Source organism: Ursus americanus, chromosome 8 (genome assembly GCF_024610735.1).
Source record: "Ursus americanus isolate L20-20 chromosome 8, mUrsAme1.1.p, whole genome shotgun sequence".
Taxonomy (NCBI): domain Eukaryota; kingdom Metazoa; phylum Chordata; class Mammalia; order Carnivora; family Ursidae; genus Ursus; species Ursus americanus.
The window spans coordinates 9,216,583-9,239,064 of NC_142134.1; the positions used below are offsets into that span (position 1 = coordinate 9,216,583).

Here is a 22,482-nt window from a genome sequence, read left to right on the forward strand (position 1 = left end):
GGTCCTATTTATATAATATGAAATATACAAATCGACACACAAATAGATGCTCAATACAGTCTCAGGTGGTGCGTATCTTTGGCAGAATTTTCGCTTATTTTCTTCTTTGTTATTGCAGGTACTGTTTTATTTTAGACAAAGAAAAATCATTCCTCAAAAAGTGATAAAGCCTTTTTTTCTTATTTTTCGGGTGGAAGGAAAAAAAAAGAAAGCAACTCCTACTTGCTGGATAATAGCGTGGGAAAAAAAAGAATATCAATATGGCCCTGATTACAATCACTTTGATTTAAAACTCAAGTATCACTCTAAAGACTTTTCTTTTAACAACAGTCACAAATTGAAGTACCTCTCTCCCACCACAGAGTGTCACTCTTACAATACAAATATTTTTGAATTTGGATAGGAAGTGGGGAATTGTTTAAAACCAGATTTACCCCCTCACCTAACAAGTAACATTTTTGAGGACAGAGTCCTAATCCTATTCACAGATATAAATACATGGCAGCAGCCAACAAAGTGCTCAAAATGCATTTATAATTTTTTTATAAATGTTTATCAACTAACACAAATTAAAATGCTGAATTTACTGAAAATCATCCTATCAGGAAGTAACAGGCATTACAATGCTTTAAGTGACAAACTTAAGCAGTTTATAATAACAACTAGGAAAACAAAGTAAAAAAGAAAACGGGTGGTCCAAGTTACTGGCAGGCGCAAACAGCACAATGAGGAGCATAAAGTGTTTCTGACATGAACAAAAAACCTGGGTTATGTGGTTAACGATCAAGAAAAACTGCATCTACACCAACCTAAATGTTAAGGAAGTAGATGCATATATGAAAAAAGTTCTTAGGTTGAGTTATCCATGAATGAGTAACTCATGAATCTTGCTTTGGTCAGCATACATCACATCCTGATTAAAGTATAAAGATGCAACATCATAGGATTATCACAGATGTAACAGTGTCCCCACCCTAATTTGCACAAGGCTAAACAAAAACTCAGTAAGTGGTTGGTGAACTGATGCTATCAAATGCGTGAAATCTGGCAACTAAAATCCCAATTTTACCACCTTAACAGTAAATGTTAAACTGACATCATTGGCTTGCTGTATTTCCAAAGTCTACAGGATTTGATGTTGTGGTTTCTTATAATAAACACATACTTTACTACTATTAAGCAGAAAAATAAGATGGAAAAATTATGAAAAAAATTTGACAAACAGTATTTAAATTCTGATTCAAAGAAAACAATAGGTGTAAAGCTGCAAACACAAACACTCTCATACACAATGCACTTATTTTGTTAAATAAATTTTACTCATGTAAAATAGGGTGACTAGAATATCCTACAGCATTTAATGTTTAAAAATTGTAATTCTCTGACAAGGAAAGTCATAACTGAGGTACTTTTCTAATTTTGTTTTAAACGGCACTGCAAACATAATTTTCACATTCAAACTGTTTTTATAAGACAATGAAATACTAATGACTACATTTAACCTACCAATGTTATAGACTTCAGTTTCAACAAAAATTGTAATTAAAACGTATGTGTACTTGATTTGTTGGCTCAGTATGCATTTTTAAATGAAATATAAATGACTTCTGAAGTTCTGACAAATTCCCCAATCCTTAAGACCAAATAAGCTTCAACAATGTTAAGACTTTACTAGACATTTACATGCTGTTCTTAATATACAATGCCATGTAATTTTCATCAAAGTATGACTGAGTGTCATAATTAAATTTTCAACTAATTCTCACAGGAATTTCTAAAAACAGTAGCTATGAAAACAAAAGTAAATGTTTTCTCTTTTGTTTCTTTCTGAAGTTATTTATATGTACATTAAACAACCTTTCTGAATAATAGGAAAGGAATATATCATATACAGTTTTTTACTAGGATGAACATTTATTTTTACCTTTGATGATTTTAAAATGAAATTGTTCTCTAAATCAGTCACACCGAAAATTCTAAAGTGATTGAAAGTAGAAGCTTAAAGTTCTACACAAATTAAAATTCAAAGCTTATAAACACAGATGTGCCAATGTTAACTGTTCATTTCCAAAAACTCTTCATTTACCTACATCTTTCAGGACAAGTAGCAAGTTTACTTTTTAAATGTTACATAAAATAACCAACATTTAAATAAACAGCTAGCAAAAAATATCATCTTTGTGTTCAATTTTTAGAGAGGGGGAAAGATACAGTAGATTTATGTAGGCAAAGCATAATCTACAAAAATTTCATGTTGAGACTAATTTAAACTACGCCATTAATTAGTAGGGGAAATATGCTTTCTACACATTAAGTTGAATATTTTTAAAAAGCATCTGGCACATATAAGTCTGGTATAATTTACTTTTACCATAAGATATTTGAGCAAGTAGTTACAGTTACTAAATACAGTGGTGTAGATAATTGCATTCCTTATTAAATAAATTAGAATCCCAACAAGCCTGAGCAACTGACTCTGCAATAACATAGGAGACCATTAAAGATTAAAAGAAAGAAGAAAAGAATGAAAAGAAGAACAAGAAAGCCCTTCAGCAAATACTTCAACAAATAAATCACTCAGGCAAAGCCGAACAAGTTTTGAAAGGACCTGCTTTAACAGATGTTCTCTGGAAAAGCAAAGGCTTTAGGCAAAAAGAATGACTTTATTTATTTTATTTTTTTAAGCTACGAAATACTAGTAATGTTGTTTCTTTATTTTTCAAATATCTTAATTTTTAAAAAAATGCTTTTTAGAACCACTGTTTAGGGACCCTCCCATACTACCAGTTTAAAGACACTTATTAAGGGAACTTATGCTCTTACAGATTTGTCACAAGTATAAAATTAACCACAAAACAACTTTACTCTCTAAGATAGGGAATAAATCTTCCTTAACATTTCTAAAGCTTCAAGAGGCACTTCATCTTCTAAAGCTTCTAAATCCATATTGCTTTCACAGCAGGGCCTGTATATAACTCATGCTATAAAAGCCCACATACTCACAAAAGTCAAGGCAAAATTTAAAAGACAGAGTTCTTATCACTCTGTATGAATAAAATTTGCTCACTGCTGACACTTATAAAACTCAAAATACAAGTATTTTGGATAATGCTTGTTTATAGGAAATCGAATTCCATAAAATGATCATGCAAATTGTACTTACCAGTTACTTATGCCTTCCCTTCACCTAACGCTTGAATCCTAGGCTTCACACACTTTTCTATCTTTTCCAATTAAAAACGCTGCAGCCTGCTACATGCCACAAAATGGCCGTGTTGTTTAACCAAGAAAAACATGTTAGAGATTGAGCTGTCATTTTTCAAAGAGAAAGAAAATAAACTCTTGCTTCTTTTGTAGTGAAGCATAAAACACTTAGGCTGGCATTTTGAATCATGGAGCTCCCCTGGACGTTGCTATTGCTCTTCAAGTAGCTGTAGTAAAATTTCTGCCACATTCTTGCTTTCTGCATGGTGTCTCAGCATAACAGATCAGAACAGGCTAGCAAACAACTCCTTCCTAAATGTAAGCTCTAATTTCTTCTTCTGCAGTGAAATGAACCAAGTTTCTATGCAAAAGAATGAGTGACAGTATGCCCAGCCAATCAGCTTGGGGTTTTTCAGGAAAATCACCCCTTAATTCATTCAAAATTAGGTCATATGACACTATTTGAAATACTATTGGCTTACAATGAAAGTAATGTTTGCCTCTACACAGGATAAGGCCACCCATCTATGCTTCCCTGGGCTGAAGACACCTTGACTATAAACGGTACTGTGAGTTAAACACACACACACACACACACACACACACACACACACACAGGAAAAAAAAATAATGTAGCCTCACCAGAGCTTCCCAACTGTTAAAGGGCCGGAGTTCTGTTATCTTCTGAGCCTTTTTCTGAGAACACTGAGGAATCAAAGTAAGTTCACCAATTGAAGCATCTTGAAGAAAGTGAAGAATTTTACCCTTATAGCCATCCTCCATCACTTCTTCACCACTACTGTAGTCCTCATCTAGTGAACTACCCACATCAGAGCCCGAATCGTATTCAGAGTCTTCAATAACTCTCTTAGGATTAAATACATTTTTTTTACGTTTCTTGTTAAAACCATTTTGTGGTTTCATGGAACATTTCTGTTTCAGTTTTGTTTTAGCTGCATTTTTAGGGTAATTCTGACTTCTTGAAGAAGCTTCTTTTCCATTTGGAAATTCACTTTGTGAAGCATACTGCATATCTGTGTAGAAAGAAAGACAAAAATGACTAAGATATAAATTAAATATAAAAATATAAGCCCTCAAATAAGATAAAAAATTACCTAAACATGTTATTTTCCTTTCGAATACAGAATTCAACCATAATTTGTTAAATCTTGATATGATTTAAAGAGAAATATTGAAGTGGAAGTTGTACAATGAGTTGAAATAGTTTCAAAAACAGATAGTAACTTTAAAAAAAAGAATAAAACCCCCCATATTCTAACAAAGGTCCTGAGAATACAAATGGCAGCTGCAATTCTGTGAGATATCCTAGGTGCTACTTAGTAGCAGCCCCATCTCCATGCCAACACTGACGTATAGCAAAAACATGTTCACCTAAATTAAAACCATCCCTATTAGATTAATTTTCCATCACCATGTCCATCTGTTGAAATATACTATTATTTAAAAACACTGCTACTTTATCACTAGTTAACCTATCATACTCCATAGATTTCTAAGATGTCTGTGATTGAAGAGAACTCTGTTATTTCTTACCAGTTAATCTATAACACAATACTTTACTGTTTAGAATGTTTGTTTTACTTACTCGAAGAGCTCTCAGACATACACACTGATTACCATACATTCATTCTTGTACATACATAAAAGAGAAAAATAAATTGGATAAGGTAGTCCTCTAATTCTTCACATTCATAATCTATCTCTTTTGAATCATTTTCAGATGCAGAATTGGTGATATTGGTGGCTTTCTTTCTTCCACACAGTATCACTCTCTGTGCCATCAAGAGCGCTGGTACTAAGATATTTCTTAAAAGAACTTATTAAACAACAAAACCAAAAACCCTAAAGCCACTGTACTGGGCTTTTTAAGCTGGTTTTGCAATCAAGCAGGAATCAATCAGATCAGCTCTTCATAAGGATGTAACATGTGATTCAACTCTTCTTCACTACTTCTCCTCTAACATCTAGTTCTGAAAGTTAAAAGTGCTCCAGTACAGGTTTAGGGACTTTCTGCCATGCCAGTGAAATTCATCTTTTAGGTTTTTGATACTGGTGCTTCTGATATTCATGTAAGAAGCAGGCTAGGATACCTACTTTACAGTGATTATAAACCACCAGCCATCCTAAAAGCCATCCTGCGAGCTGCTAAAATACAAAAAATGTTCCTTTTATATTCAGTAAAACATGGCAATTTAAAAGTAGCCTTAACTATCAAAAAAAAAAAAAAAAAGCCAAATGGAAAAAGATATTTACTATTTCACTTTACACTGCCATTAAAGAACAGGCCAAAACACTTGGAAACTGGTCATTTAAAAATTTTTTACATCATTATTTCCAAGATTTTTTATAATCCCATTTTCTGATTATTAGCTAATAGGTGTACATTTTCTTATATACCAAAATACAGAACATAACAGGAAGTATGTGTTTTCCAGGACAGAAGAGCTAATTACCTTGGTCTTCTGCAAACACTTTTAAAGATTCTAAAGCTTCTGTGTACATCCATTCATGTTCCTTGAGTACTTCCCTTAGTTCCTAGAAATAAGTCATTGATCTTTTTATTAAAAATCTAAAATTAACAACTTGTAAAAAAAATTTTTATGCTCTTTTAAAATTAAGTAAATCACTTGAAAATTCGTATCTGATTATTTCACATGTTTATATGCAGCTTTAAAAATGCTTTCTGTGTATATAAAATTTCACCTCTGCGAATTTGTAAGTCTTCAAAGGAAAGGAAGCTAGACTTTTTCTGCATTTCTACTCTCCCTATGAAGTGCTCTGACCACAAGAGGATCAAAAATGTTTCTTCAATTAAACTTCACCATGCCGCTAGGCTTTTTACAAACTGCCAACTTCAAAACATAATAGTTTCAACACATGTAAAGAACCAACATAACAACAAGATTTTGCATTTAGCTTATCAGAACTCAGATGTACTACCTGTGCATACAGCTGAATAAATCAATGCGAGTGTGAATATATTCTAAATGTTAAACAAATAATGTGCTTCTCCACACAACAGGTGATTCGAAGAGAAGCAAGCTTGGCATGAATCTTTATATATAGACTCTGGAAGTATTCTTACTACTTAGCAAGTAGAACAAAGCTTATAGAATACTAAAATACTGAAATGCAGTATTATACTTTAAAATTCTTTTTTTTTAAGTTTCTTTATTTTTTTAGTAATCTCTACACCAAATGTGAGGCTCGAACCCAGGATCCTGAGATCAAGAATCACGCTTTTCTGACTAAGTCAACCAGGCACCCCTAACGCTTTAAAATTCTTAACAAAAAATTTAAAGGACAAGATATGAAAAAAGCTGAAACAGTTGACTTGGCTTTCTACATATTCACATTTCATATATAAGTCCAAATTGTTATGTTTATTATGATTATAGTTACTATGCCGATACAGTTAGCAATTAAGGTAAATAAACAACGTGAAGAATTAACAAGCAGTATAAAAGTATTTTATAATATTGATAAAGGAGTATATTTAATTAGGAAAACGCAAAACACACCCTAAGCTTTTCCAGTTTATCTCGAACACTATTTTGTTGTAAATATTTGTACCAAATATTTAGTACACAGATTAAATTTCTGTCTACAACCACCTACCTGTTTATCAAAATTGGGAAATTCCTTTTGCAATTTCAATACAATACTTTCTTGTTTTTCCCAATTATTACTAGATTCTGCAGACTCATTTGACTCTTCTCCCTAATGGAAAGAAAAAAGAACCATTTAAGGAGATATTCTACAATGTTAACAGTCTTAAGACAATTACATTTCTATGTGACTTGATTTGGAACTTACCGCATTAAGAAACCAAAAATGTTTCTTGTTTCTTGTGAAAACGGACAAATTTCTATCTTTAAGGATAAAAAATACGGCTACTTTATGATCACAAAAAAACCTAACTGCCTATGCGATAACCCCCACTTCATTCATAAAGCATTCAAAATGAGATAAATCTGCTAAAAGACCAGAATGTTCCTCAAATTACTCTAAATAATTCGGTATATTGAAGTATATTTGCTAATGGCAAATAAAAAAATGATTCAAATATCTCATCTTTGCTCACAATTTTATACCTCTCTACAAATTTCAAATACTGAGAAAAAAGTTTACTTTTCATTTGGTACTGATTCACAGAATGGCTTAAGTATTAATTGTTCAGCCATAACATGAGAGTAACACAATGATAAAGAAACTTACGTGAAACCAAAACATTAATCTGGCAATAATTATAGTTACTCATACAATCTCTTTCTTCTTTGTCACTTAACTTGACTTAAAGAAACTGGTTAAAATTCCACATTTAAGGGGCACCTGGGTGGCTCAGTCAGTTAAGTGTCCGACTCTTGGTTTCAGCTCAGGTCACGATCCCAGGGTTGTGGGATCAAGCCTCACGACAGGCTCAGTGGGGAATCTGCTTGAAATTCTCTCTCTCCCTCTCAAAATAAATGAACAAATCTTTTAAAAAAAGATTCTTGGGTTCATGCATAAGAAAAATCTTGTATCTCAGTCAGTCAAAAAACATTTTTCTCTAATTCTGCTTAGAACTGTACCACATGCCATATAATCAAGATAAAGAAAAATATAGCCTCCTGTTTTCTCTTCTACCTCCTTTCTTATCCAACAACTAAATGTTATTTTTCTTTCCCCACACAAAATAGAAATACTAAATTGTGACTGATACCTCTGCTGCACAAAGGTATATGATGGAGTTCCACAAGACAGATGCAAATAGAATATTATGGAAGTCGGAAGTAGGAAGAAGAAAACTGCATGTGTTTTTAGAATAGTGAATGGCCCATTTGGGTTGAAGCACAGAGACTATGGGTAGGCTACAAGGCTGAAAAATCAGAGCTAATACTGCATTTGGCCTGGAGCGCGAAACTAAGGTCAGCCTTTATTAAGAAAGCAAAAGATTTTGAGCTGGGGAATAAAACACTAATATGTGGCGAAAGCATTTCAAAGCCCTCAGAAATTCATACTGCCATCCTCGCTTAATAGCTGAAGACACTGAAACTCCAGGAACAAACCTTTTAGAGGTCACAGATGAGTAATAACTATCTGAGGCAGGAACAGAAACTTAGGTGTCTAACCGTACATTGGTGTTTTTCTACTATGCAAATGTTTCCTAAACCTTAGTCATTCACAGAGCACACTCTCTGTTTTAAATATATCAAATGTCCATCAAAGAATGAATGGATAAACTAAGTATATACATAAAATGATATATTATTCAGCCTTAAAAAAAGAAGTACTGGGGCGCCTGGGTGCACAGTCGTTAAGCATCTGCCTTCGGCTCAGGGCGTGATCCCAGCATTCTGGGATCGAGCCCCACATCAGGCTTCTCCACTAGGAGCCTGCTTCTTCCTCTCCCACACCCCCTGCTTGTGTTCCCTCTCTCGCTGGCTGTCTCTGTCAAATAAATAAAATCTTTAAAAAAAATAAAAATTAAAAAAATAAAAATAAAAAAAGAAGTACTGATACTTGCTACAATGTGGATGAACCTCCAAAAACATTATGCTAGGTGAAAGCTAGACACAAAACATAACATATTGTGTGCTTTTATTTACATGAAATATCCAGAATAGGTAAATCCATGAACAGAAAGCAGACTGGTGGCTGCCCGGGGCTGAGGGAATGAGAGAATGGAGAGAAATGACTTAAAATGGATGGCATGCTATTATAAGGTGATAAAAAGATTTTGGAACTAGATAGGGGTGGTAGACTGGCAATGAACTGTTCATTCTAAAATGGTTAATTTTATGCTATGTGAATTTTACCTTAATAAAAAAAGTTTGACATTTGGAAAGCAGTAAAATATCTTTTGCGAATCAAATATATGATAGCACAAATTAAACATTCAGAAGATGGTATACCTCTCATTTGATGTCTGCTCTCAGATTTAACACTTCTGCCAGCTCTGCTAATCCCTGGTGACTTAAAATACCTATGCAATCCAGTGGTTACACTAGAGCTTTAGAGAAGACAGGTGATACACAGTTTGGGCCTAAATCTGTTTCTCAGTGGTCAGTAGGGTTATAAATTAATCTGTGGTTATTTTTCCCATTCCAGAATGCAGAACTGGACCAGACATCTTTAGGACTGGCAGCAATCTCATATTAGCTCCTTGGCCTGTAGAGTAAGGGCCATTAATGTAGGAAAAAAACCAAATCCAAGTTCCTAAAACTAAGGAGGGGGTAGAGGGGGAGCAAGGGGAAGAGAAGTACAAACAGCAGCAATACCATATTCCTGAAGGAAATGAGAGATGGCTATCCCCATCCCAACCCAATGTAATGGGGCTCCTTGGCCTATACTAAAGCTGGATGATGGGTTTTGGGGGATTATTTCAGGTTATCATAAATGAAGAGGTGATAACCCCAATTTTAACTACCATACCAGATGTGGTATTTTTACTGGAGCAAATCAATAAAACTGTGCAGTTATCAATCTGTCGGATGCTTCGTCCCTCATTGCCCCCATCCCAATTAGAAAGGACAAGCCAAAGAAACTCGCTTTCATCTGGGCAGGGTCAGTGATAAATACACCTTCACTGTTTTTAGGGCCATGGTAACTCTCCTGCTCTTTCCTTATACAGTATTCTAGGACTGACAGTCCCACACAGTCCACAGAATTCACTTCAATCATCTACACTAAAGACATCACAATGACTGGACTTGGTAGGCAAGAAGTAGTAGGTACCTTAGTAAGATACATGCATGCCAAAGAGTGGGGAATAACCCCCCTCAAATTCTGGGTACCACCACTTTCATGAATTTTATGGGTGATCCAATCTGGGGCATGCTGCAAATGCCATTCAAAAAAAAAAAAAAAAGGAAAGAAAAAGGGTATATACTGTTTAACTCTACGGAAGAAGCACAACACTTGGTCGGCCTCCTTCAAATACTGGAGGCAAGGTATACTTCACTATGGTGTGTGCCGCTTAATCCGTTTACAAGCTAACTCTTAACACTGTCACAGTTATGAATGGGGCCCACATTAACAGAAAACTCTGTAGCAGGTCCACGATACAGTACAAGGTGCTCTGCCGCTTGGGCTTCATAACCAACAAGCAGATGCAATGTTCTCAAAGAATCTGTGGCTCATAAGGATGCTGTACGGTGTCTCTAGAAAGCCCAAATAGGAAGATCACAGCAGAGACCCATAAGCTTTTGAAGCGAGGTCAGATGTCCTTCTGCTGAAAACTACAGTCTGTTCTGCTACATGACATATGTGTTTCCAAAATTACTGCACTGTGCAAAATCATTAAAATAATAAACTACAGTGTTTAAGAAAAATCCCGTTAGAGGCACAATATTCAAAAACTTCATCAGTGACACATTAAAAAAAAGAGAAAGGATCCTTAAAACAGGGTAGCACAATTTTACATACTTTAAATGGTTAAGAAATATATGTATACAATAAATATGAACTGAAGTCTGCTTGGGGGTGTTAGCCCTGGAAGGATTGTAGCTTCTGAGTTACTGTGAAGTGGTAAAAGGGTTATCTGAAAATGAACAAATATGTTAACACCAGCTATGGAATGCCATGATTCACTGTCCTTGTGTTATCTCTGCTATACTGGCTGAAAATATAAGAAATTATAAAATAAACAAATATATATTTCTGCTCCTTTACTAGCCCTTCCTTTTATTCTAATGCTATCCATATGTTTGTTTGGTTTTTTTAAACTTATTTATTTGGGGGAGAGAGAGCAAATACACGTGCAAGCCAGGGGAGGGGCAGAGGGAGAGGCAGAGATCTTAAGCAGAATGCACCAAGCGCTGAGCTCGGAGACCAATGTAGGACTTGAACTCACAACCCTGAGATCATGACCTGAGCTGAAATCAAGAGTCGGATGCTTAACTGACTGAGCCACCCAGGCGCCCCCGTCTCTATGGTTCTAAATTCAACTGTATGCTATTCATGATTCTTACTACGTTCAGCATTAAAGCCATTATTTTCAAACCAGTACAACTGTTTTCAGTAACACTTAAAACACCTGCTAACTTGATGTGTTAAGCCTTTTAGTCTTCACCATCGTCATCACCTTCTGCATCCATATCCACATGGCCAGCAGCAGCAAATTACCGCAAGAGTTCTGTGGTCAGATGATCAGAGTGGGACCTGAGCTCTTCAGCATCTCCAGTTTCTACTTCCTCAAACCCAACCTGCTTTCCTAAATCAACAGCTTGTTCTAGGTTTTAAAAACTTCTCTAAAGAATCAAAATCTTTCAAAATCACAAATAAGTAAAGGAGAGTTTTCCACCACACATAATGCAAACACTCTTTTATCACTCCAGGCTTTTACAATGGTAGCAATGAACATTCTGATGTGCAATCTATTCCCAAATTCTATAACCACATCTGCATTCTTTCAGTAATAGCAATTAGCATCTTAAATGCTCACTTTAAACAGTAAGCCATAAATGCTATAATTACATTTTTATCACAGGGCTATCTCAGACAGGTGGTCTTCTGAGGCAAAAAGAAGAAAATGGGGTTGAGTTCAGTTTTTGTAAATAGGCAGGCTTGATGATTAAGAGTTTTTAAGGAAAGTTTTTTCATTCGTTTTTGTTTTTACAATAATTCTCTTGCAACAAACAAGAATTTAGTAAAAATATCAATGCAGATTTGGGCAATCCATCCATTTTTCCTATACCTGTAGTGAACTCTAAGGCTGACTTTATGTCTTTTAAAAGGCTCAGCTCAGTTTGGTGAGTAATAAACTACTACTGGTTTTAGCTCTAAGTCTCTACCTGGCACGAGTGCTGAACATCACAGTAACGCTATCTTTCAAAGCCCTAATTCCTGTTTTCTGTCTTTCAAATTTGAGACCTGGAAGGCAGGCATTCATAACAGATACCTGTTTCATCAAAACTGAGAGTTTAATTTGGTGTACAGTTGCTTCCTTTAGCTTACCTGTATATCACACCTGGAAAATTCTTTTGCAGCCTTCCCATCCGCACTCATCACTTGTGTGTGACAGTTGATGGCTTAGGAATTTGCAGCACTGTTTGAAACTACTGAAGCAACCACTAGTGGCACCAAAAGAAGCTACTTCTGCAGGATACAATTATTTCCTTACAAAGGCTTTGTATATAAAGATCCATACGGAAAAGCTTGTTCCTGACTTTTTTACTCTTTGATCTTTAATTCAAACACTCAACAATTTTCTTTTCTCCTATTTCTTTACGCCTATCCTTACCGACTTCCCAGCATTTCATGACAGTCCAGCAGTATTGTATTTGTGGCACTGTCTCTGATGCTCCACAATGTGGATTCCTTTATGCCTGTTGCTCAGGATATAGCACATATTCTCATTTCTTCCCAAATGTCTGTTTCAAGCTTTTCTTCAACACTTAAACTTTCCTTTTCTATGTACTGCCCGGTATTTTTGACCGAGAGTCCTTAGATATGTTTGGGATGCTGAATAGGTGCTTTTTTTCCAAATAGAAAAGTTCACCAATGTGAAAGAATAGCAAAATACCACCTCATGGGATAATAAACATGGTAAAATGAGGCAGCCAGTAGATGTCTGGGGTGCGTGCATTTTATGTATTCCTATGTGGCCCAGTGCAGCTGGGTACAGTGTTCTGTGTTCACCCAGTACTTCTCATGAACGAAACAGTACATAAGTAACACAAAATTTAGGTTACACTAAAATTGCTGTTTAACATTTTTTACTGCACTGGAACAAATTCACATTTTAAAAACCGAATGGACTGATCTCTTTTTGTGAAACAATTGTTGGCTTGATAGGGAGTCCTGATAGGAACAGAATGGTTGACCATGGGACATCAGATGACCATGAGACCTGAGCTGTTACATGATCTTACGATCTGATCTACCAAGCCTAAAACTGAGCATGAATGGCAGCAACCCATCATCAAAATGGCAGACTGAAATTGAACTTGAGCACATTCAGGAGGCATAAGTAAGTTGCACGTACAGCAGTCCCAGATTCCCATTGTACCTACTTCTGCTTTACTGCTACCCCTCCTTCAACCAGTATCTATGGCACTTTTGGGAATTCTTTATAATCAAATAAAATGAGGGAAAACCTTGAACTTTTTTCAAGAGGTTTATATACTGTTAGAAGAAGCCCGAAGTGAAGTAAATAACTGCTATGATTTAACCTCATTTTAAAGAGTAGCCCTGTGCACAATGTTGGGCAATACATCTTATGTCCAATTTGTATAGAAAGAGATGGCTAGATGTACAGAGCTATGATATATTATGGACAGAAACCAAGAAGGAGAGTAAAAGATCAGAGACCAGAAGTTTGGGAAAGAGGAAACTAACATATCATATACAGATATACAGAAAACCTAATTCACATAGTACACTGTGACACCATAATGTTCCTGACCAGGGACCTACGAAAAGTGCATCAATGAATTCATGCCCAAGTTCAGTGATTTCACCATGTGCCTCAGTACTTAGAAGCAGCAGGCTTATAGAACAGTGGTACCACTTAGTGAAAATTCAGCAAATGATCTTATAGAGAACACCCAAGACTGATGTGTTATTCAACAGGATGTACGAAGAAAGTAAATACTTTGAATCAGCAATCAGTATGACGCCATTTTCCCCACAGCCATTATATATAGATCTATATAATCTGGGACTAGTGTCTTACACTACAGCTGTTATACTACACCTGAAAAACCCACTCACAGAATTTTTACTTCCTGTCAGTATTAGTTCTTCAGAAAAAATGTTTCTATGTAGGGACATTAACAACAGTCTCATTAAATTAGGGTTAGAGATTGCCCCCTGGCTACTTTGGGCTTCTTATACCATTAAATTACAGGTTAGGGGCGCCTGGGTGGCACAGCGGTTAGGCGTCTGCCTTCGGCTCAGGGCGTGATCCCGGCGTTGTGGGATCGAGCCCCACATCAGGCTCTTCCACTATGAGCCTGCTTCTTCCTCTCCCACTCCCCCTGCTTGTGTTTCCTCTCTCGCTGGCTGTCTCTATCTCTGTCGAATAAATAAATAAAATCTTTTAAAAAATAAATAAATAAATAAATAAATTATAGGTTAAAACAAAAAGTTACTATACTAGTTGGGGTAACTGATTTTGATTTTGATTACCAAGAAGAAATTGTGCTGTCTTGAATGCAGACAGGAAGACTATGTCTGGTTCCACTGGGAGGCCTCTCAGTAGTTCTACTCATAACGTAGAAAGTTAATGGAAAACTATAGAGTAACCCAATAAAAGCATAACTGTAATTATTTTTAGATAAGCAGTTAAATATCAAAGATGTCATCTAGAAGAATTATAAATAACTATCACTGAGGAGGAGGAAATGGTGCTGGTGGTGGTAACAGCTGTTTTTCCCAAGTGTTCAACTATATATTAAAAGTATATTTTCCCAAAGTTACTTCATCATGCCACTAGAATATCATTAATAATTGATTTTATAACTCAGAGATAAGCAATTAATACCAGATAAATTAAAAAGAAAGCAAGAAGTCGTAAAGGAAATGCAAACACATTCTGATTTGGTTGTGAAAAAGGACTGATTCACATAGGTCTAATATTCACAGATTCAAGATATTCTATGCCTAACAGCTGATTTTGATACTGCAATTCAAATGTAACTTACATGATCCAGTCTTTTCTTTTTTATAGACTGATCATCATTAAATTCATCTTCCTCATATGGCTCTGAAGAAGAAGATAATTTTCTTTTCCTGGGTCCACCACCTTCTAAAACAGAGAAGAACAATCAAAGTCTGCACAGTTATTATAAGAAGCATTAATGCAAAATAAAGGCAAAAATGTTATTACAATGAATACATGTGTAGACAGTTCTCTTGACATCAGGTCCAATGTTATTTCTTCTACATATCATGTGTACTCAAAAAATGTCAACTGAATTAAAGGAAAAATAGAGACTCTTATCAGTCTTTCAAAAGTAGAAATCACTGTAATAATGTTATTTGTAAACCATCATGTTATTTAACAATAACATAAATCACTAAACTGACGGGTAATTCTACAGAGCAATATTGAAAGGAAAGGGTTCTCCCCAGTGACTGAGTGTTCAGCAGTGAAAAAAAAATGAGCCCTATCAAGTACAGTTTATTGAATACCATCACTGATACCAATAACTGTTTACTATGTACCAGCCTTTGCAAAGGGCTTTTATTAACGGTTGTTTCATTAATCTTTCACAATACACTTACAAAGTAGGTAACAGTCTTTCTCATTTAACAAATGAGGAGGAAGTGATATATAGACAGCTCAAGCGATTAATGCTCTTAACCTAAAACCAAGAGAGTGTAACACAGAAGCTGTTAACAGCGATAGAAAATTTACATATTCTGTCATAACTGAAAGAAAAGCTCAAACTACACGACCTTAAGAAGCTATATTACAGGGGCGCATGGCTGGCTCAGTAGGTAGAGCACATGACTCAGTCTCAGCGTTGTAAATTCAAGCCCCACACTAGGTGTAGAGACAATGTAAAAATAAAATCTTAAACTAAAAAAGGAAGCTATATTACATATTTGTACTTTGAATACATTTATCTATTTCTTATATACTTTTACTTTCAGAAAGCGAATTCCTCAGACATACTTCTGTGCTAATATGAAACCATCTGCTAAAGCTTACGAAAGTACAGTATTAAATCAGTACCCTAACTTTGCTGTTAGAAATGAAACTTGTAGAAGTACAATATTCAAACTAAATATAAACATGACAGCTTTTAAGCTGAAAGCCTAAAAATTTTATAGTATAGTTGTAACAAAGTGAGCAAATGTTATTAACGTTTTGAAGTATAATTTCATGTAAGTGTGAATGGTTAAATTTTTATCTTCCAATTTATTTCATAAAGTAAATGTGCATTCTGCAGAAACCAACTAATTCCCATTATCCACTTTAAAAAGGGGTTATTACCCATCTATTTATTGGGGTAGGGTGAGCAGTGTTAGTAATAGTCTAAGTCTGAAAAAAACTTCAAACTAGATGATTTATGCCATGTCACCTAGACAGGTTTCTTTCCTAAAAGAACAAAAACTTTGTTTTGTCAATAAAGGATTCTTCAACCTTAATTATCTGTTTAAACATCTTTCCTTTTTGTTAATATTATGACACCAAATATTTACATGTATTTAAAGAAGCTACAGGCAAAAAATTTGAAAATGTGGGGGAGAAAATGCAAATCTAAAATTTTAGTACGAAAAGGTTACATAACAGCACACAATGCTGCCTACATCTAAATCTACTCTATTTATAATTAATTAAAAATTTGGATGTATCTGTGTTACACTGTGCTCACCTCAAGTGTAGCTACCGTTTGTCACCATACAATGCTATCACTGACTATATTCCCTGCGCTGTGTGGCAGTGCAGCGTAAGGCACAGTTGTTGTATCACTGTTGTACACCTGAAACTCATGAAACACTGCTATACTTTAATAAAAAAATTTTTTGCATATATCCAAAGAAAACAAACTAATATTTTCCACTGAATATCACTTCCAAATTGTGTTTCATAAATTCCCATCTTTTACTGGGAGCACCCATCATCAATTTCAGAAAAAAAAAAGTTAAAATTGTACCTCATACCCCAGATGAAAATGAATTTCATCTAAGTTCAGTATTTAACAATAAAAAATAAAACATAAAACTGTAAAAGGAAAATAGACAACACATATAGGCAGTTCAACAGGAAAAGAAAATGAAAAGATGCTAAACTTCATTAATAATTAAAAAACAGGTAAAATTTAAAAATACCAGTATTTTTATCCATTAAAAAAGAGTAGTAAATAGCCACTCTAAGCAGACCACAGGCAACAAGGCACTTTTAAACATTATGCATTGTTATGCCCTTTCTGGAAGGCAATGTAAATAATACATCTCAGAATTTTAGATTTCTTTTAGTCCAACAATTCCTTCTCTAGGAATTTATTCGACAGAACTGATGGAAATGTGTGCTTAAGTATACATACAAGAATTCTGTCTAAATGCCCAGAATATTAAACAAATCAGAATATATGCATAAATCCCACTCTTATAAATAAGGTAGACTTCTAACAATAAGCATGGAAAGATGTCTCTAATAAATGAAAAGGTTACAAAGCAGAAATATAAAAGGATCACAATCACCTAAAAATGTTTTGCTTATTTTTCTACAAACATAGAGAAGTGGAAGAAATAGCTAGACTCCTGACAACACCGATAAATTCTTATTATTACATTTTAAAACAGGGTAAAAACTTTGTATATATATATATTATTTTTTGTTTTTGTAACCTAGTATCCCTAAACGAAAACTTTCAGAAAGCAGTGCATAAAAGGTACCCGTACTTTTTAATATGTGAAATATTATCTGTTAAGAGATTATAACTTGTGTTAAAACCAATATCCAACATCATGATGTACAGAATGGTCCAAAATATCTTACAGATATTTAAAAAGGCCTTTTTTGGGAAAACTATCCTAATATATCCAAAATAGTTTCCTGTCTTAATGATACTGTATATTGAAGGCTATCTTATGTTGGTGAGGCCAAGCTGTCATTCTCTCCATCACCTCAGAAGTGTAAAGTAATAAAGATGAAGATGAAGATGACTGATACGACAGTCTAGTCCATTCCAAGATGAGGCATGGAAGCCTACTTTAAAAACAAGAAAACCCTGATTTCTTCTTTCCTTGTAACTTTCCACTTGAAAATATTTATTTTTTTTTTTATTATTACTATCATTAAATAGGCTCCATGCTGCGCATGGAGAATAATGCAGGGCTTGAACTCACAACCCTGAGACCAAGACCTGAGCTGAGATCAAGAGTCAGACCCTTAACCGACTGAGCTACCCAGGTGCCCCGAAAATATTTTTAAATAAGAAATAATATCAGTGTACAGTGTAAGAATGAGAAGAAGAAAAAAACTCAGATGAAGTTCAAATTTAATGAGGATTGTGAACTCCATGAAGGCAAAGGTTTTGTCCATTTTGTTTCCTTATGTATCTTCGATGCCTAAAATAGCATGTGGCACCTAGTAGTAGATGCACAATAAGCATTTGTTAAAATAATGAGTAAGCTGAATGATATAAGTTGCTTAAGAGAAAAAGACTAGACACAATTATGGAATAAAGTTTTTTTCTACATAATTTGGAAAGATTATCAAATGCTGAGATATCACAAGAACAAGAAAGTATATGTAAAATTTCCCAAACCATTCTGCAACTCAGCAAATGTTCAAGGAGTCTACCATTTTTCAGAAACTTTTACAATAAGTGTTAGGGCTATGGTAATGAAGGAAATACAGTCAACCTTCTCCTATACCATTTTCTATCATCAGATGGCCCGTAAGAACAAACGACTGCTAACATAGTACTTATTATGTGCCACACACTACAGGAAGAAATTTATATTAACTTTATCACTTTTTCACAACAAACTATGAGTTCAGTACTATTATAACACTACTTTGCTGCTAAGGAAACAGAGACATGGAAGAGTTAGGCAACACTGCCCAAGGTCACACAGCTAGTAAGTGGAAGAAAATGAAGAATCTTAACGTCCTATGTAGATAGCACCCACACAACACCATACTATTCCCTTGCTCAAACTGAAGAAAATGAAAGATTTAAAATACTGCATATGAATGAAACAATTTCATCTTTGGAATGCACTCCAATAGAATCTACTTAGTTCATGGTAAAAGTGAGGTAGATACTTGTTGAAGAGGGGTGACAGGCCCATGGGAACACACTATGCGATCTTCTATTTTGGCATATATATTTTAAAGTTTCAAAAATTTTTAAAAAGCTAAAAAATCCACTGAGGGAAATGGGCATTTATTACACAATACTGATGAAAAAACAAATTAGCACAACCTTTAAAAAAGTAACATGGAAGTACATATTAAACTTTCACATGTGTATATTCTTTGATTCAGCATCCCAGTTTGAAATTTAGTCTACAGAAATAATAACATAAAGATTTCCTTATAAGGGTATTTACTTTAGTACTATAATAACAAAATAATGGAAGTTAAATGCTAATTTGTAACAGAGAAATAGTTAATAAAGCAGTAATATGGGTAGTTATAGAGGAATGTTATGGGACCATATTTTAAAATTGGATAAATCTGATTGTTCTGACAAGTTATCCATGATAAATCATCAAGTGATTTTTTAAAAAAGGCAAACCAATACCATTAGTGCATTTCCTAATTAAAAGTGTGCGCGTGTGTTGTGTAATGGTAGGTACAAGCATAGGAAAAGCTGAAAATGATACAAAGCAAACTGAAGAGTGGTTAATGGAGTGTGGGTTTGCTTTCACTCCTTAAATACTTTTTTGGTAGTGGGATATTAGGTTATTTTTAGTTGTTTGGTATATATAAGTTAGGGGGAAAAAAAACCCAACACAGTATTTGCTTTTAAAAAAAAAAAAATTGGAGGTGCTTTTATACTGCAAGCTCCTTCAAATGCATTTATTTTTGTATCCCAAGCCTGGAACATAGCATAAATATTTACTAAATGAAGGAATGCTGATTACCAGCTAGGACTTTCCACAAGACATTATGTTCCTACTGACTCAGATTTGTAGACCTGTAAATAAAACCACAATGCAATTAGAAAGGACACTTAAGAAAGAAAATATACCTTCCAAAACTTCACTGTTATGAGATTTGATCTGTAGAAAACAAGCAAAATTACCAATGAAAACCTGCCCCCTCCCTAGGGGAAAAAAAAAAAAAATCAGCCTAAAAAATTTGGTTCCCAAATAGCTGTATGACCTCAGGTAAGTCACTTAACCTTCTTCAGCTTCAGTTTCTTCATTTAAAAAAAACTGAAGCTATTAATAACTCATAAGGTTCCTGTAAGAATTCATGAAGGTGCTTGGAAAATTGCAGAGCAACTATTAAAAATGTGAAGATATTTATTACTATAAAACTAATAAATCGATATGGCTAGAAACGAAGTGAGGCCTACCTGCATCACCAAACATCAGCAAGGCGGCAGCAATTGCTCCATCCATAGTGCTTGTTGATTCAATCAACTAACAGAACGAGAAAAGACTGTTTTAAAAATAACACTTTAAGAATTATCTCACATAAGTCTGTACAATGTAAGCACATCTTAAAATGTTACTGAACTTATTCGTCATCCCTATGTAGTGAATATATACAGCATATTCAAAGTTTTATTTTAATTTTTAATTGCAAAGTTCTACATTAAAACCTTAAAAACTCCCTACTTATTATGTGTTTATGTGTCCACGCAGTGAGAGTGAGAGAGAGAGAGAGAGAGAGAGAGAATGGAGAGAGAAGGAGGAGGGATACTAGTAGACATCTGAATTATTCCTTCTTTATTTATGAAAAAATGAACCACAAGTCTGTGATCATTTTTTTAAATCTAATACTTCTTAAGATGAGTGGGACGAAAGGTTCTTTTTTGATTTTTCCTCTATTTCTGAATTGCCTGAATTTATTCAAGAACATACTGATATACTATTTATATAATTAATAACCTCAATATATAATTTTTTGTACTGATCTATAACATTCTGCATTTCAAAAGAAACTGAACATCCTATATTTTTCCCTTGCTACAGTTAAGAGTGCTCTCTTCTACTAGTTTTCCTAATCTTGGATCCTTTAATATCCTGTAAGCCTCTCTTCATTTTCAAAACAGTCAAAGCATATTCTTATTAAGTCTAGGACTAAACTGTATGTTACAGCTTCTTGAAATCTTATATGGGTGTAAGAGCCTTTGCAGAGTACTTCAAGAGTGCTCTGCTTCGCAGTGATACACTAAATTCCCTAAATTTTCAAATAGTGATTAATGAAATATGCATACAAATTCTGTGTATCAATCTTATTTTCCCACTGTAATTATAAAATTAGAGATAAATATTCTTACAGAAGAAAAGTACTCTTAACTACGTGAACAATTAGCAATCAGGCTAAAGTATTTTTAAACAGAGATTTGTTCCTCTGAATATTTAATACTCCATCATGTTTATTCTGTTGGAAGCTATTTCCAACACTATAAGCAGCCCCTGTAGTTACTAGTCGCTACATTTATTGTCTTCTTATTCTAGAAAAAAATCACATCCAGAGGAAAATAACACTCCTGGCAGGGTGCAAACTCAAGATACCACTAAAGTTTCATTTAGCTAACAGTAAGAAGGTATCAAATTTATTTTGGGGGAAAAAAAGATTCATGCTAAAGATAACGGAGAATAGTAGTAATTTATTCTATTTATTTAAAACTAGCAGGTCCAGCACCACTTTCAGTTCAGACACATTGTTTAGCCTGCATAGTACTTCCTTCTTTAAATTAGTTACCATAGGGGCAGCCTGGGTGGCTCAGTTGGCTAAGCGGCTGCCTTCAGCTCAGGTCATGATCCCAGGGTCCTGGGATTGAGCCCTGTGTCCAGCTCCCTCCTCAGTGGGGTGTCTGCTTCTCCCTCAGCCCCTCCCCCCTCTCATGTTCTCTCTCAAATTAATAAAATCTTAAAAAAAAAAAGTTACCATAAAAAGTTAATGAAGTACTGATACAACATGGATGAACCTGACACCCTTTTGCTAAGTGAATGAAGCCAGTTCACAAGTCAGATCATAAAAGATCACATATAATCCCATTTATATAAAATGTCAAGAATAGACAAATCTATAAAGACAGAGACTAGTGGCTGCCTAAAGAAAGAGGAGGGAAATGCAGAATGACTGTTAATGAATACAGAGTTTCTTTTTGGGGACACCTGGGAAACTCAGTTGGTCAAGCGTCTGCCTTTGGCTCAGGTCATGATCCTGGAGTCCTGGAATCCAGTCCCACATAGGGCTCCTTGCCAGGCAGGGAGCCTGCTTCTCCCTCTGCCTGCCCCTCCCCCTGCTCATGGACACACTCTCTCTCGGACAGATAAAATCTTGTTTAAAAAGTTTCTCTTTGGAAAGATTAAAATGTTCTAAAATTAAAGTATGGTGATAACTGCACAATTTTGTAAATATATTAAAAACCACTAAATTAAACACTTCAAGTAGGTAAGGAAGCTATTAAATTGATCAACAGTAAATAACAGCCTTTTCACTTTATTTGGAAACTCTGAAACCTAATAAAAATGGGCCACCATTAATATCACATGGCCATATCCTGCCGGCACTAGACAGCAGCTACCCATTTCAGAAAGAGCATATGCTCTACGATATACCAGTGCCCACCACTTCAAAGTTACCTGCCTACCCCATACAGATATGGTACCTCCTAAGGTTCAGAC

At 34.8% G+C, this 22,482-nt stretch overlaps 1 protein-coding gene across 5 annotated transcripts in view; it reads right to left on the bottom strand.

The window, feature by feature from the left end:
* SMARCAD1 (SNF2 related chromatin remodeling ATPase with DExD box 1) overlaps positions 1–22,482 on the bottom strand; it is a 76,995-nt gene that overhangs the window by 30,511 nt on the left and 24,002 nt on the right. For 4 of the 5 annotated variants that reach the window (XM_045791991.2, XM_045791983.2, XM_045792000.2 and 1 more), the window contains exons 5-9: positions 20,196–20,262; positions 14,853–14,956; positions 6,844–6,945; positions 5,679–5,760; positions 3,847–4,238 (exon numbers count right to left, since the gene is read on the bottom strand). In XM_045791991.2, coding sequence (XP_045647947.1) covers positions 3,847–4,238; positions 5,679–5,760; positions 6,844–6,945; positions 14,853–14,956; positions 20,196–20,262 — 747 coding nt within the window. The remainder of the gene's footprint in view (positions 1–3,846; positions 4,239–5,678; positions 5,761–6,843; positions 6,946–14,852; positions 14,957–20,195; positions 20,263–22,482) is intronic. The other variant, XM_045792010.2, reaches the window with a different exon arrangement.